Source organism: Notolepis coatsorum (genome assembly GCF_963971535.1).
Source record: "Notolepis coatsorum genome assembly, chromosome: 18".
Classification (NCBI taxonomy): Eukaryota; Metazoa; Chordata; class Actinopteri; order Aulopiformes; family Paralepididae; genus Notolepis; species Notolepis coatsorum.
Genome location: NC_140182.1, coordinates 38397600 through 38414938, shown reverse-complemented (window position 1 = coordinate 38414938; position 17339 = coordinate 38397600). Strand labels below are relative to the sequence as shown.

Sequence of the window (17339 nt, the reverse complement as noted above, 5' to 3'; positions counted from 1 at the left end):
TCTATGCAAATTAAGTCCCCCTCGGACGCGATGGCATTTGGCCACATAGTTGACCATTTTTGGTTGTCGGCACTGCAGTAGGATTTGTCGAAACTAGCCATTGTTACGATAACGTACTTCGGTGTGTTATGTGTCTGTTACAGGTCAACTTATTGTCATATTATTAGCTGCAGACGCACCAGCATCCCAAACTATTAAAGGCGCACCTGCTCGGCGGCAGCAGGGATGAGGTGGGACGCGGCTGGGATGAGGTGGGGCGCAGCAGGGATGAGGTGGGACGCAGCAGGGATGAGGTGGGACGCGGCTGGGAAGAGGTGGGACGCAGCAGGGATGAGGTGGGACGCGGCTGGGATGAGGTGGGGGGCGCAGCAGGGAAGAGGTGGGACGCAGCAGGGATGAGGTGGGACGCGGCTGGGATGAGGTGGGACGCGGCTGGGATGAGGTGGGACGCGCAGCAGGGATGAGGTGGGACGCAGCAGGGATGAGGTGGGACGCGGCTGGGATGAGGTGGGACGCGGCTGGGATGAGGTGGGAGTCGTGGGACGCGGCTGGGATGAGGTGGGACGCGCAGCAGGGATGAGGTGGGGCGCGGCTGGGATGAGGTGGGGCGCAGCAGGGATGAGGTGGGGACCGTGGGGCGCGGCTGGGATGAGGTGGGGCGCGGCTGGGATGAGGTGGGGGTGGGGCGCAGCAGGGATGAGGTGCGGCGCGGCTGGGATGAGGTGGGACGCAGCTGGGATGACTCTGAGGGGGATATAGACCCACATTTTTATACGTGAAATAGAGGTCAACACAACAAAAAAATAAAATGATTGAAATTCATAGGAGCTAATAGCTATAGATTATAGTTATATTATTAAAATCTGGTCTTTTTCAGAAAATAAAACAAACATAGTATATTATTTGTATTATAATTGTACAGTAAAAAAAATAGACATAGAAATAGGTTGAAGAAGCTGTTCATGGTTTATCCACGTTTTATTTTTACCACTGAACAAATTAATGAATTAATATATTTCTCAGAATAAAATCACCCTGCCGCACAGAAGTATCCGAGATTCAGTGTTTTCCCTATAGTCAAATATAATGGTAGTCACAAATATATATATTTTTTTGTGAAGACACATCCATCATCACCATGAGAATTGCTGTAGGCAGATATAGTGGCTTTGCATAATGTAACATCGCTTGCTCCGGTCATTTGCATAATCGAGAAGAGAAAGAGAGCCAACAGTCCTGCCTTTCACTACTTCCAACAGTAACACATTTTTGTTTATATGCAATGGCGCTATAAAATAGGACATCTTGCCATTCGGGGTGATTTATCATCGTCTATTTGGCCATTTGTTGAATACAAGGGTCTAACACCATATAAACCTACATTATCTCAATAAATCTCATGGGATCCAGAGCTAGGCCTAATCAGCGTTATGGAAATAACGACTGCACTGTATCGAGATCATCGCGTAGCCTAACGCATGCGCAGACAGAGTTGAGATACGCAAGTGCAAGAGTGGACACTCCAGCGTCTCTGTTTAGTTAATTTACAGGTTCACACACACCAAGAGACAAAAAAAAATTCACATTTGAATCACTTGACAAACAATCTCTCTTCCTTTCAATATGCACACATTACTGTACAAAATCCAAATTAGTATATTCTTTGCATTTCACTTCGGGTAATTATTATAAATTTTTTTATCTACCTTTTCTCCCCATTTTCAATTTTTCTCCCATCCCAATTTTCGTATTATCCAATTCTACCCTCCCCTGTCTCCCACTGGTCGGCTGAAATGTGGACGAAGCCTTGCATCACGTGTCCCCTCCGGTACACGAGGAGGCAGCCGTCGCATCTTTTCACCTGCACAGCGCGATCTCTCAGTGGCGAGGAGTAACGTGTGGGAGGCTCACGCTGCCCCCGATACTTCCCGATTCTGCTGTACAGGCGCACCAACCGACCTGTAGGAGTCGCTGTCCACAACGTCCGATCCTCACCCACCGGCTTTCCCACCCCCTAATACTGCCAATTGTATTAGTATGAACGACCAGCAAGCCGGAAGCAACGCCGAGAGCTGGGCTCGAACCCAGCATCTCCTGCGTTAGTGGCGAGCGCCTTGCCCACTGCGCCACTTAGCCGCCCCACTTCGGGTAATTCTGATAATAATTACACATTAGCAAGAAACACCTGAGAATAATAAAATTCACATCATCACTTCTACAGTCTCCATTAGAATAAATTCACCAAACCTCTCGTCATCATCTGTCACACATGCTATTGTGCTGTAAAACAGTAGCGCTGAACAGCCAAATTAATTCATCTCATTGTCAAATTATCTATTTTATGCTGAAATAAGACAGGAATTTTATCAGGCCTGGGTGTGAAGAAGCGGCTAATCTAGCCCACAGGTAATGCTACTGTATTTTGAATTGTTTGCCCTTTTCTTACTCTCTGCATTGCTTTATTCTGTCCATTTTATATCCATTTACTGCTGTCAAGCACCTTGGGCTGCATTTTGTGTTTGAAAGGTGCTATACAAATAACGTTTATTATTATTATCATTCATGTGAACAAAAAATCATTCATATTGTGAGGGGATCCCTTTGTGTGTTGTATCCTCTTTGCTGGACAGGCCAAGATAATAAAGGTGTTTTCAAGACGTCGAAAAGTCGCAGAGCTGAACCCCTAACTCTGTCTGAGCAACACAGGACCTCTACTAACTCTAACAGATCACAACTTAAAGGGGGTATGTTATGGAAAATGAGCTTTGTCTATAGTCTTTGTATGGATAGGCTGAGATGCTACTTAGGGGCTTGGGGGGTAAATTACATTGCTCGTTGTGATGTCTCAAGGGGGACACAATGCTCAATGCGACCCTCTCTGCGTGCCCTCCTGTCTCCGGCGGTCTCGTAGTGGTGACCGGAGTGCTGGACGTCCCGCGATGATGTCGGGGAGGTTGCGACCCTCTCTGCGCCGCCCCCCATCTCCCTGTCTCCGGCTGTCTCGGAGCGATGACCGGAGTGTTGAACGTCCCGTGATTAAGACGGGGAGGACGCGTCGCCCCTGTGCCTCAAATAGATTCGCTATCAGCTCTATCTTTAATCTCTCAAAATGTTCAGTTGCTATCGCTATCAGCTCTATCTTTAATTTTTCAAAATGTTCAGTTGCTATTGCATGCACTCATCTGTGTTTCACTACACACATGAGTGCATGCTTACCAACTGTTAGTCTGCAACACTACTATCACCGACATCTAAGAAGGGAGATCCCCCCTTGAATGGCCCTTCTAAGGTTTCTCTCCTCCACACTGCCTGTGGAGCATTTTTTCCCTATTGTTAGGTTTTAGTGAGTTTTTCCTTACCTTCGCGTGGGGTATGTCTGGGAGTGCTTGCATTCATTTATTTATTTGCATTTATTTTAAATTTGTTGGACCTTATGGTGTTCTTGTTTTGTTCTTGACTTATTGTTATGTTTCTTCTTGACTTGTTTAAAGAAGACGTGTCCGGCCCATGGGGACATTAACGTGTGTTGTCGGGCCTTACAAATAAATTTGATTTGATTTGATTTGACACAAGCAATGAACAAGCTTTAATCAATTAGTCTCACTGTTTGAGTGTGGGGCAGCCAGGCAGGGAAGGAAATAACAATAATAATAATAAAACATTTGGTGTGTTGCTACACCTACCAAAAACACTGTGCCCAATAAAAGGGACGAGTTGCTGGAAAATAAATAATTAAAATTAGTTTTAGACTAGTTTCTTTTTCAAAGATTTTGTACATGTTCCACTGATTCAAGGAAGTCATATAGAATTTTTTAAAAGACATCAAATATGTTCCCTTCAAAGATCATCATTGTCCCACTAACTGACAATGGAATTATGAATAATCTCAACAATCCCTTTTTTAAGTAAAATAGCAAGCGGGCTACCCATTGTACCTCGTAGCTAGCAACAGTTGCTCTGCTGCCATGGCAAGACCCACGTTGTGAAGTGTGATGTGAACCACAGAAAAAATGGAACCCTGTACATGAATACTTCCACTTTGGTTTGTCTATGCAGTCTTTGGCACTGCAGGGCCAAAGTGCTTCTGGCGCAGGCCTTTCTAAGAGGCTCATGTTGAGTCCCAGAGAACAACCCATCCATTTTTTTACATTTTACATGGACTCTTATACAGTTCTTTAGTGGCTCAGCAGAGTCAAGTCCGGGGAGCCCCAGGGGACCTTGAGGAGGTTCCGAGGAGAGGGACTAGAAACAGGGTGGAATAGGGAGTCCTGGTCCAGGTCTACCCACTCCTGTCGCTCTGTCGTTACTGATCCTCCTCCGGCTCTCTGAGTCCCTGGCTGTGGAGAGTCTTGCCCGCCATCTCCATCATGGCCTGGACCTCAGGATCCACGTCCAGGATGCTCCTCTTGTTCGGTCCTTCCTCACCCTGAAACACAACCACATGTACAGGAACATCAACCTTCATCTGGTGCTCTCTCACAGTATTTAAAAAGAGAAGATTGATAAGTATGTGGTGGCTCACCACAATATCAGACGGACCCAAGGACAGATAGTCACTAAACTGATATAATACTCAATGTTATGTATGTATAATATAATGATATACATTATATCTGTTGAAGACATCTTCCAGTTATGTTGATGGGACACACTTCCAATACAAATAGTCAATAAACAAAATGTGGCTGGGGCGCCATCTAGAGGACAAATGCATGCAAAACCTTTTTAAAAATAGGAATTCAATCATGTTCATTAATCCACATGATTTGAGGACCCCAGACGATTAGCTGACCCCGAGCCTAAAGAGCTAGTCCTGATTTGTGGACCCATAGCCCTGTTTCCTACCTACCAATGATGTTGTCGATCGTTAGAATCCTTCTCTCAGCACAATCCATGCTGTTCCTCATACTCATACTAGCTCCGGACTAGTTAGCCACAAATCAATGCAAAGTCAATGGGGTCAAGCTCCTGAATGTACAAGCTCGCCGAAACTCATGGAAATTGACTCCACACAGTGCAGTAGACTTCAGTAGATTTCAGCGAGTCTCAGTCGGCTTGTACAAACAGGAGCTTGTCTTACATCGACTTTGCATTGGCTTCTGGCTAACTAGCTGGAGCTCGTATGAGGAACAGCATGGATTGTGCCAAGAAAATGACTCTACCGATCGTCAATCAAGGATAAGTAAGGAATAGGGTTAAAAGAAATCACAACTATCCCTTTAACCCTTTCACTGCCGCACTACCAAAACGGTTAACCCTTTCACTGCAACAATTCACAGAAGGTTAACCCTTTCACTGCCACACAACCGCCGGTTAACCCGTCGGTTGTGTGATAGTAAAGGGTTAACCTTCTGTCGTGTGGCAGTGAAAGGGTTAAGTTATTCCCTGACCTCCTCCGGTTCGGGGGGCTTGCCGACCCCCCACACCTCCACAGAGTCCAGGGTGAAGTCCTCGTCCCCAGACAGCTGGGGGCTGCCGTAGGTGGTGCATTTGGGCCGTGCACGGCTGTGGCCCCGCCCAAAGTCACTGTCCAACCACAGGCCAAAGTAGCCATGTTGACCGCCCATCCCCTGTGACAGACGGGAGGGTGAGGAGTGGACAGAGGCAGAGAGGACAGAGGCAGAGAGAATAGAGGCAGAGAGAATAGAGGCAGAGAGGACAGAGGCAGAGAGGACAGAGGCAGAGAGGACAAAGGGCAAAGAGGACAGAGGCAGAGAGAATAGAGGCAGAGAGGACAGAGCTTTAACTGAGACAAAGTTTTAACTGAGAGAGCGTTAACACTTTGAGTGCCAGCAGGGGGCGTACGATTTAGCGCTTGAGTGCCGGCGCTGTAGTCAATGGGAGGGCGAGCACATTTGCGAACGCATAAACTATATCATAAATTATGGCTATGTGTCTAATACGCCCGTCGCTTATCAATGACTTGTTTGCAGTCAACATTGTCGAAACGGATTGTTTTTTAATCTGTACATTTCCGTTTTATACCATTTTGAAAAACGCTTGTTTTTTTAAACTTCCAGAAAAAAAAGGTGATTCTGCAGGAATCGTGCTTTAGTGGAATACACAAAACACGTCGTAATTTTTCGGCCTATTTATGAATATTTTTCAAATAAACGCTAGATTATCGATAGTATATGTGTAGGCCTACTTATGCACGCTAGAGAAGCGGGCTGAAAAATCTATTATCTTATTTCCTGATCAGCACACACACACACGCACACACACATATGGGACACGCTGAGATATAGGTGAAAAAAACTGGTCAAATAGATTCCTTACCTCAGATCAGATGTTCTCCAAAAAGATTATTCCAATTCCTGATCGCCATTCCAAATATCGATCGTGTTTATTGATCCAACGCTGGGTACTGGAAACATATTCCACGCTGTTCTGCGGCTCGGCAATGAATGGGATCGTCTCCGGTTACATGCCTGACAAGTAAAATGTGGATTCCGGACTATTTTTTCCCCATCCATTTAATTCAGTCCAATCCAATGGGTGCAATACCATCCGGAGACGATAGGGGGCGGTATTTTCCCTGTTCGAGCTCAGATATATCCCCAATGGTAACGTGAGGCTAGATTTCATTTGGAAATCGATAATAAAAAAAATAGCGATTAAATAATGAGATTTCTCGTTCTTGGCACTCAACGCATGGCATGAACTAACGAGTTTCTCGTGGCTGGCACTCAAAGTGTTAACTGAGAGAGCTTTAACTGAGACAGAGTTTTAACTGAGACAGAGCTTTAACTGAGACAGAGTTTTAACTGAGACAGAGCTGAGACAGTCTCAGTTTTGTTTCGGTCATTCTGCCTTAAAGGGATAGTAAGCAGTTTTTTTAGTTTGGTCAAAGACCTCAATGAATTGAAATAAAGATTGAATGAATGTCTCGCAACTAACTATTTTTGTGAACAAAAAATGTTTTCAATTCTTCATTGCTCTCCAACTATACTGAAGAATGATACCTTTAAACTGTAATTTATATGTAGCATTACTTATGCAAGTTTACTGATTTCAAATGAATTGATGCAAAAACATTACAACTTCTTAACAAAGACGTGAGGAAGATCATCATCATTTCAATTATCAATATGGTCAAGACTGCAGGGTTTTCCCAAAACACTGGTACAGGGACGCAGCGCCACCATGTGTTCAAAAGAAAAAGATGCATCATTATCTAATAAGTTATTAGAATAGAATAGAAATACTTTATTCATCCCGAGGGAAATTTGGCACTACAAATCGCTCACAGTATACATTTAGGTAGACAAAAACAAAAGGTCACGAATAAAAATAAAAATAAGCCTAAGAATAAAATATGGTCCGGGATATACATGTCCTATGTTACATTCTAATATAAAATATACTAATATAAAATGTCCTATGTTACATTCTAATATAAAATATACACAGTAAAAATAAAGATATCCAGAATATACAGTAAGTGTAAAATTGTACTATGTCGGTCTAAAAGTAAAAGTCCACACAGTGTCCTCTGTTCCACTGTGTGTGTGTGTGTGTGCGTGTATGTAAATGGTAAATGGTGCATATATAGCGCTTTTATCCAAAGCGCTTCACAATTTGTTCCTCACATTTTACCCATTCACTCACACACGGCAGAGGCAACCATGCAAGGTGCCAACCTGCTCATCGGGAGCAATTAGGGGTTAAGTGTCTTGCTCAAGGACACTTCGACACACTGCACGGGAGGAGCGGGAATCGTACCGGGGACCTCTGGATTACCAGACGACTACTCTACCTCCCGAGCCACTGTCGCCCCGATGTGTGTGTGTTTTCATGTTCATTAAACTATTGTGTAACCTTATACACTGTACTTAAATAAATACCTTATTTGGAACTTACCCTTGTGCTTGCTATTTTATTGAAATTATGTTTTTAAGTTGCAGTTGCTTTCTTTAATGCAAATTAACTTGCCTCTGTGGCCCCCGTCTTGACCGCCCCTAGTGGCGACTCAGCACCACCTTGTTTGAAGACCCTGGGGAAAGCCCTGTTATGTGTAGAGGCTCTGACCCCGTTTTAACGGCTGCTTGAGACCACTGATTCCAGGGTGCACAGATTAGATTCCAGTCGTCTTCAGTTAGCTTGTACAGACAGGAGCTTGACCCTATTGAAATTGACATTGTTTTTGTGCCTAACTAGCTGGAGCTGAAACAGCATAAACTCTACTGATTAACACCATCATTGGTAAGTAATGTAGCAAGTAGGGTCTAGGGTTCCAAAAATCTGTACTATCCCTTTAAGTAATGTTAGAAACCTGGGTTAACATGTCGTCTCACCAGTCCGTTGGGCATCGTCTGCTGGCTATGGTTCAGGTACATGAAGTTCTGGTTGTATCCTGTACAAGTATAGACTCTCAGCCTGGGAAACACTGTGAAGAGGAAGCACCTGGAGTCTCCTGGAGACACACACAGTAACACACAGTAACATACACAGTAACACACAGTAACACTAGGGATGGATACCGAATCCGGTACTTTTAAGGGTATCGATCGAATCACGTCGGTACTACCGAGTACCGATTCACGTGAGATCCACCGGTGCCACATTTCGGTAATAATAATAATCATATATATACATATATATAATTGTTTTGACGACGTCAACATTTTGTTTACCGTGAAACGAAACCTATGAAGTGTGCCGCACGTTCACGCGCACAATACACACTTACATAGGATTTTACTTGATTCAACAACAAAGCAGTCGGGGCAATGGCAAGCCGAAAACGGTCACAAGTGTGGTTACACTTTACAAAGCTAGATGCAGACAACGCTCGCTGCAATATTATATATATATTAACAAATTGTTCTAAATAAATAATGATAATAAATCATTTGAAGTTTGGACAATTTTTTTACAACTGAGGTAGGTAGATTACATTTTTAGAGACTAAAGTATCGAAAAAGGTATCGTTGGGTACCGGTATCGATTCACAGGTACCGGTACCAGTTCAGATGTGAATGGTAACAAACCCTAAGTTGCACCCTACTTACAATTCATTATCAATTGAAAATGGGGGACCCTGGTGTAAACAAGATGAAAGTCTTTCTCTGGTCTGCATCCCCTTAAAGGAACACTCCAACATTTTGGGAAATTAGCTTATTTGCCATCTACCCTGGAGTTAGACAAGAAGATACATACCTTTTTCTTCTCTGTGCATGCAGTAGGAGAAGGAAGACGTTGGGAACTAGGCTAATGGAGGAACCTACTTCCAGTGACTGACGCTACGCTAGGCTAACGGTGCACGTCTTCCTACTCCTACTGCATGCAAAGAAGAAAAAAGGTATGTATCTTCTTGTCTAACTCCAGGGTAGATGGCAAATAAGCTAATTTCCCCAAATGTTGGAGTTTTCCTTTATTCTACCCATTCTACAATCTGTTAATAAAAGTTTCAATCAATCAAATTTGATTGATTGAAAATTTGGAGTTTGAAAACACACACACACACACACACACTTCTGAGAAGGATTTCAGAGATACAAAATCACAAATCATCCAACTAAGAAATTAACAACCTACATTATTCAAACCAGCAGTAACATAACAAGTCCTCCGTCAGTTCTTCTGGCAGAACATGGTCAATATCACTCTAATGTAGATAATACACTATTTCTGAATAAAAAAAAATGGTGGAACCTGTGAAGAATCAGCCTAGTGTGTCCAGAACTGCTATAACTCTATATTCTTATCTGATACTGGCTCAAACTTTGTGGATTGGTTGACAGTTATTGGATTTCCATTTGATTATTGTATACAAAAAAATTATCAGTTAAAGACGGATGGTGAAGAATTATAACCATTGGTGTATATAGTACTACTAAAATGGCGACCAACAATATTTTCCAACTGAGGGTAGTGAGGTTGGCCTAAGTTCTACCCGGACTACATGTGATTCTCCTCAATCTACCTGGTATTCTGCTAAATACTCATGACTGGAAGGCAGGTGTCCAGGTTGACATGTGCTGTAGCAGGTGTCCAGGTTGACATGTGCTGTAGCAGGTGTCCAGGTTGATATGTGCTGTAGTGCAGGTGTCCAGGTTGACACCCACCTCAAACCCCACGTCAAGAGCCTGGGTGTAATCTTTGACCCAGAGCTCAAATTCGACCGGCAGGTAAATGCCGTAGTCAAATCATGCTTCTTTCAACTCCGCAACATCAGTAAAATAAAACCAATCCTTTCACCCGTCGACCTGGAAACGGTAGTCAATGCATTCATCACCTCACGCCTTGACTACTGCAATGCCCTCTACACCGGCATCAGTCAGGCAGCCATGTCCCGCCTCAAAATGGTCCAGCACTCTGCAGCTAGGTTCCTTACCGGTACCAGAAAGAGAGCGCCCATCACACCAGTCCTAGCCTCCCTACACTGGCTCCCATTTAGAATAGACTTTAAAATCCTCCTCCTCACCTTTAAAGCACTATCGGGTGCAGCACCCTTATACATCACCGAGCTCATCACCCCCTACGCAGCACCCAGGTCACTAAGATCCTCCAACCAGGCTCGGCTGGTCCCCCCCCGCACCAGACTCAAAAAGAGAGGCGATCGCTCCTTCAAGGCCGTGGCCCCCAAGCTATGGAACCAGCTTCCCCTGGAGATCCGATCTGCCCCCTCACTGGAGACATTTAAGGCCCGTCTAAAAACCCACTTCTATTCCCTGGCCTTCAATAAACCCTGATTCTCCCACACCCTAACTCACACACTCCCATGTAATTGTATCCTGCCCCCTCCCTCCTGTATATCTTCTTATGCTCCTCTGTCCCCTGTGTGCTACTGTACTTTGTGTTCCCCTATTCGTTTGTTGTCCTACTGTCCTACTCTCTGAATGGACTGTCTTGTCCTGCTGTGCCTTTTTGTATTTTTGTATTTCTGTATTTTATATTAGGACATTGATTTTAAGCTTTGATTGTACAGCACTTTGGTTGGCTCTTGTGCTTTTAAACGTGCTATATAAATAAATTACTTGACTTGACTTGACTTGACTTGACATGTGCTGTAGTGCAGGACAGGTGTCCAGGTTGACATGTGCTGTTGTGCAGGTGTCCAGGTTGACATGTGCTGTAGCAGGTGTCCAGGTTGACATGTGCTGTAGTGGAGGTGTCCAGGTTGACATGTGCTGTAGTGCAGGTGTCCAGGTTGACATGTGCTGTAGTGGAGGTGTCCAGGTTGACATGTGCTGTAGTGCAGGTGTCCAGGTTGACATGTGCTGTAGTGCAGGTGTCCAGGTTGACATGTGCTGTAGCAGGTGTCCAGGTTGACATGTGCTGTAGTGCAGGTGTCCAGGTTGACATGTGCTGTAGTGCAGGTGTCCAGGTTGACATGTGCTGTAGTGCAGGTGTCCAGGTTGACATGTGCTGTTGTGCAGGTGTCCAGGTTGACATGTGCTGTAGTGGAGGTGTCCAGGTTGACATGTGCTGTAGTGCAGGTGTCCAGGTTGACATGTGCTGTAGTGCAGGTGTCCAGGTTGACATGTGCTGTAGTGCAGGTGTCCAGGTTGACATGTGCTGTAGTGCAGGTGTCCAGGTTGACATGTGCTGTAGTGCACGTGTCCAGGTTGACATGTGCTGTAGTGGAGGTGTCCAGGTTGACATGTGCTGTAGTGCAGGTGTCCAGGTTGACATGTGCTGTAGTGCAGGACAGGTGTCCAGGTTGACATGTGCTGTAGCAGGTGTCCAGGTTGACATGTGCTGTAGTGCAGGACAGGTGTCCAGGTTGACATGTGCTGTAGTGCAGGTGTCCAGGTTGACATGTGCTGTAGCAGGTGTCCAGGTTGACATGTGCTGTAGTGCAGGTGTCCAGGTTGACATGTGCTGTAGCAGGTGTCCAGGTTGACATGTGCTGTAGTGCAGGTGTCCAGGTTGACATGTGCTGTAGTGCAGGTGTCCAGGTTGACATGTGCTGTAGTGCAGGTGTCCAGGTTGACATGTGCTGTAGTGCAGGTGTCCAGGTTGACATGTGCTGTAGTGCAGGTGTCCAGGTTGACATGTACTGTAGCAGGTGTCCAGGTTGACATGTGCTGTAGTGCAGGTGTCCAGGTTGACATGTGCTGTAGTGCAGGTGTCCAGGTTGACATGTGCTGTAGTGCAGGTGTCCAGGTTGACATGTGCTGTAGTGCAGGTGTCCAGGTTGACATGTACTGTAGCAGGTGTCCAGGTTGACATGTGCTGTAGTGCAGGTGTCCAGGTTGACATGTGCTGTAGTGCAGGTGTCCAGGTTGACATGTACTGTAGCAGGTGTCCAGGTTGACATGTGCTGTAGTGCAGGTGTCCAGGTTGACATGTGCTGTAGTGCAGGTGTCCAGGTTGACATGTGCTGTAGTGCAGGTGTCCAGGTAGTGCAGGTGTCCAGGTTGACATGTGCTGTAGTGCAGGTGTCCAGGTTGACATGTGCTGTAGTGCAGGTGTCCAGGTTGACATGTGCTGTAGTGGAGGTGTCCAGGTTGACATGTGCTGTAGTGCAGGTGTCCAGGTTGACATGTGCTGTAGTGCAGGTGTCCAGGTTGACATGTGCTGTACTGCAGGTGTCCAGGTTGACATGTGCTGTAGTGCACGTGTCCAGGTTGACATGTGCTGTAGTGCAGGTGTCCAGGTTGACATGTGCTGTGGCAGGTGTCCAGGTTGACAGCACACAGGTGTAACCTCTCTCTGAGTGCCATCCTTGTTGTGTTGTAGTTTTTAACTGACTGAACTGGGTGAGTAAGCGTTTTTATGTACTCTATGTGGCACAAGGTATAAATGGTATAAAAGGGGAAGATGACGACAGCCTTCACGAGGCCTTCCCTATAAGTAGCAAGAGATGGGGCAAGACCAACTTGTGAAACGAATGTCGCCAACTAAACGTCGAGCAGGCAGGCCAAGGTACGCTGGAGCGTCCGACTCAGGACGGGCGGTCATACCGGCCGTCGAAAACCGCGGCCTACCAGTGCTCCAACTCAATGTCGAGGGCCTCACCAGCGCCAAACTCGAGATTGTACGTCACCTGGCTGATTCCAATGGGGCAGCGGTGGTGCTCCTGCAGGAGACACACTGCACAAACGATAACATCCTCAAGATGCCTGGTTTCCATCTAGCCGGGTCCATCCACAACAAGCAACATGGTGTGGCAACCTTCGTGAGGACTGAACTAAGCTGGTCAGCCAGTAGCCAATCCCCACCAGGCTCCAACATCGAGTGGCTGGTTACTAAAATCCAGGAAACTTCTGTCATCAACGTATATAAGCCCCCACCATCAGAGCTGGCTGCTACGTCCCTCCCGTCCATAACTGCACCCGCCATCTATGCTGGTGACTTCAACTGTCAACACACAGACTGGGGTTACAACTACACAACACCTAACGGAGAGGCGCTCAGCGAATGGGCCTCCAACATCGATGCTCTGCTGTTGTACGACCCCAAGGAGCCGCCAAGCTTCTTCTCTGCATGCTGGAACACCTCTACCAACCCAGACCTGGCCTTTGCCGTATGCTGGAGCAATGACCCGAAACCAGAAATATGCGTCCTAGACAGCTTTCCCGACTCACACCACCGACCATCCATCATTAAAGTCCCATCACTGGTGCAACCGGTATTAGGGAAGCCTGTCAAAAGATGGAACTTTCGAAAGGCCAACTGGGAGGTATTTGCTCAGGAGACGGATAAGAGGTCAGCTGGTCTGCCAGACCCAGATGCAGCCGATGTGGATGCCGCCTATGAGGCCTACTGTGGGGTCCTCCTGGGTGCGGCAAAGAAGACCATCCCACGCGGCTACAACAGGAACTACATCCCTGGTTGGGACGAGGAGTGCAGCCGCCTCCTGTGCGACCACCAGAGCGCTGGCTCCAGGGAAGAGGTGGATGCGACTGCAGCGGCACTGCTCCAGAGACTGGACACCACGCGTCGAGACAGATGGACTGAAGTAGTTGAATCACTTGACTTTACCCATTCTAGTCGGAAGGTATGGAAAATGATCAACCAGCTTACAGGCAGATTTACGAAGCCCCCAAGCTGCCCAGTCACTGCAGATGCCATCGCCTCCGAGCTCCTGAAGAACGGTCGTTACCCAGACGCAGACAAAGATGTTACCCGCCTGATAACACAGGAGGTGTCTTCCCTCTCCAAGGTGGCCAGTGCAGATTCCAACCTCTCAGGAGAGTTCACAGCAGATGAACTCGATGAGGCCATGAGTAAGCTCAAGATGGGCAAATCTCCAGGCCGTGACAACATCCACCCGGAGTTTATCACCCACCAGAGCACAACAACATCTGACTGGCTCTGTGCGTTCTTCTCTGCATGCTATCAGAGGTGCAAGATCCCCAAGACCTGGCGTCGTGCTTCTGTAATTGCCCTGCCAAAGCCAAACAAACCTGCGGAAGACCCCAAGGCATATCGACCCATCTCGCTGCTCTGTGTTCCATTTAAGATATTGGAAAGAATGATCCATAGCCGCATTGAGCCAGTAATTGACACACAGCTCCCACAGGAACAGGCCGGTTTCCGACATGGTAGATCAACAGTGGACCAGGTAACACTACTGTCTCAAGACATCGAGGACAGCTTCCAGGCTAATGAGAAAGCGGGGGTAGTGTACCTGGACCTGACTGCCGCGTACGATACTGTCTGGCACCGTGGACTCCACCTGAAGCTGATGAGGATGGTACCTGATCAGCATATGGTGAAGTTTATCATGGAGATGCTGTCTAACCGCAGTTTTGTCCTACACACCAGCGATGGCCAGCGCAGCAGGCTCAGAAGACTGAGGAACGGTGTCCCACAGGGGTCAGTCTTTTCTCCGATGCTATTTAATATTTACATCTACGATCTCCCAGTCACAGCATCCAGAAAGTACGGCTACGAGGACGATCTTGCCATCATGCTGAGAAGACCCACATGGAAAGCACTGGAGGACGGTCTTAACCAAGACATGGACATCCTAGTAGCCTATCTACAAAAGTGGCGCCTACAGCTCAGCACCAGCAAGACCGTTACAGCAGCATACCATCTCTGCAACAGAGACGCCAAGAGGGAACTGGAGGTATATGCAGACCACAAGCGTCTGGAGTCCCAGCAAGCCCCTAAATACCTTGGCGTGCGTCTGGATCGGACACTGTCCTTCAAACAACACCTCGAAGATGTCAGGGCAAAGACAACATCAAGGGTTGCGCTGATCCGATGCCTCGCGGGTACAACCTGGGGAGCCACTGCCAAGACCCTTCGGATATCCACCCAAGCCCTGGTCTTCTCGGCAGCGGAGTACTGTGCCCCAGTCTGGAGCAGAAGCCCACACGTTAAAAAAGTTGATGCGGCTACTAACAACGCCCTCCGGATCATCACTGGATGCCTGAAGGCTACACCCGTCTTCCTGCTGCCAGTCCTTGCAGGAATCGCACCAGCTGGCCTACGACAAGAGGCTGCCACTCTCGCCCTAGCAAGGAAAGCAGTGAAGCATGACTGGCACACCCTACACAACACCACAACAACAGCACCTATGAGCAGACTCAAGTCCCGCCACCCCTACAACAAGGTGGCACAAGAGATGCTCCGTTCTATCACTGAGGACCTATCCAGAAATGGATGGCTGGCGGCAGCCTGGAAGAGAGAGTGGGAGAGTGCTGGGCCAACCCGTATCCACCACTACATCTGGGATCCAGGAGATGGCGCCACAGGAGACGATCTTCCACGCCGGCAATGGGTTCTGCTGAAACGTTTAAGATCTGGGGTCGGTCGCTTTAAAGCATCATTAAAGAAGTGGGGCCTGGCAGACAGCGCTGCATGTGAGTGTGGAGACCCTGAGCAGACTGTTGACCACATCCTGACCATCTGCCCCCTATACAAACCACCCTCGGAAGCCAGCCTCTTTGATGTGGGACCAGAGTTAAGGGCATGGCTACAAGATACGGAGTTGGACCTCTGACGTTACACGAAAGAAGACTGCATTAATATAGTGCCTTTATCCAAAGTGCTTTACAAGGTGCCAACCTGCTCATCGGGAGCAGTTAGGGGTTAAGTGTCTTGCTCAAGAACACTTTCACACACTGCCAGGAGGAGTCGGAATCGAACCTGGATTACCAGACAACCACTCTACCTCCTGAGCCACTGTAGCCCCACAAGGTAAACAAAACCTTGAATCTCTCACCCTGGAACTGCGGTTTGATGTCCCAGGCGTGGGAGGCGAAGCCCCCGAAGATGTGCCCCTTGGTGTCCTTGATGAGCAGCAGGGTGGGGCCGCGCTTCGCTAGTCCGGACACCATCCTCGAGAAGCTCTCTCCGTGCATCCTGGTGGAAAACAGGAGCCTCCAGGGGGCGCTGTAACTGTCTGGCAGCTGGAGTGTCAGCAAGTGGAGAAACAATGGAAGTTCAGAAGTTCAAACTAGTTCAGACAGATTTCTCTCTCTAGATCATGTGTCAAACTCGAGGCCCGTGGGCCAAATGTGGCCCCCATGTCATTTTATGTTGCCTGCGAGAACTTAAAAGGTGTATGATTGTCTTAAAATAAGTCTATGCTGCTTTAAACCGCAACACTATTTTCAGCTCATGATGGGGGAGCGCAGCGGGATAAAATTTATGAATGTTGATTAGAGCCTTGGTGTAAGCGGTTGTAGCTACGGCTGTGGGGGTGCTGAAGACGTGATCCAATAGATGTTTTTATACGCCCGAGTCTCCTGAACACAGAGACCAACCCCAAGTCGATCAGCACTTTCCCGGCTGAGTTAGTCACTTTTCCGCGCCTACTCCCCAACATGTTCATGTGCAGATTGTCCAGGGATTAATCTCTCCGTATTCAGGAGACTCAGACGTGTAAAAAAGTCTATTGGATCATGTCTCTCCAGCACCCCGACAGCCGTAGCTACAACCACTTACATCAAGGCTCTAATCAACATTCATTAATTTTATCCCCCCACCCCCGCTCTCCCATGAGCTCCATGTAACGCGGAAGTGCAGTGGTCTATTGACAATAAACTACATCTCCCACAATGCAAGTCGATTATGTGACCCGCGCAGTGACGGCATCCCGCCATTAGATGCAGAAAAATATCTTGATTAATGATGCAAAACTTTCCAGGAAGAGAAAAGTTGATGCAGATGGAAGGCAGTTTCAAGAAAGATGGGAAAGTGAATGCATGTTTGTGCTTCAAGGAGAAAAACCTCCTTGATGTATTTTGCATTATGATGCGGTGTCTGTCGTCAAATAGTACAATCTACGTCGGCATTTTTTACACAAATTGTCCAAGAATTAAAAGGCAGACTGAAATTGCAGCAGAGTATGTTCACTGTTTTCTCTAAGCACGACACTCCTCCTGCATTCCTGTGTGTTAGTTGGTTGGATCCACTACACTCCGGTTACT

The 17339-nt window shown here is 47.1% G+C and overlaps 1 protein-coding gene across 1 annotated transcript in view; it reads right to left on the bottom strand.

Moving 5' to 3' along the window:
• Positions 1-959: 959 nt before the first annotated feature.
• The window catches only part of meak7 (MTOR associated protein, eak-7 homolog), a 33435-nt gene continuing 17055 nt past the window's right edge, over positions 960-17339 (bottom strand). The window contains exons 6-9 of the mRNA XM_084335017.1: positions 16130-16316; positions 8298-8416; positions 5391-5570; positions 960-4426 (exon numbers count right to left, since the gene is read on the bottom strand). Of these exons, the coding sequence (XP_084191143.1) occupies positions 4304-4426; positions 5391-5570; positions 8298-8416; positions 16130-16316 (609 nt within the window). The 3' untranslated portion in view covers positions 960-4303. The remainder of the gene's footprint in view (positions 4427-5390; positions 5571-8297; positions 8417-16129; positions 16317-17339) is intronic.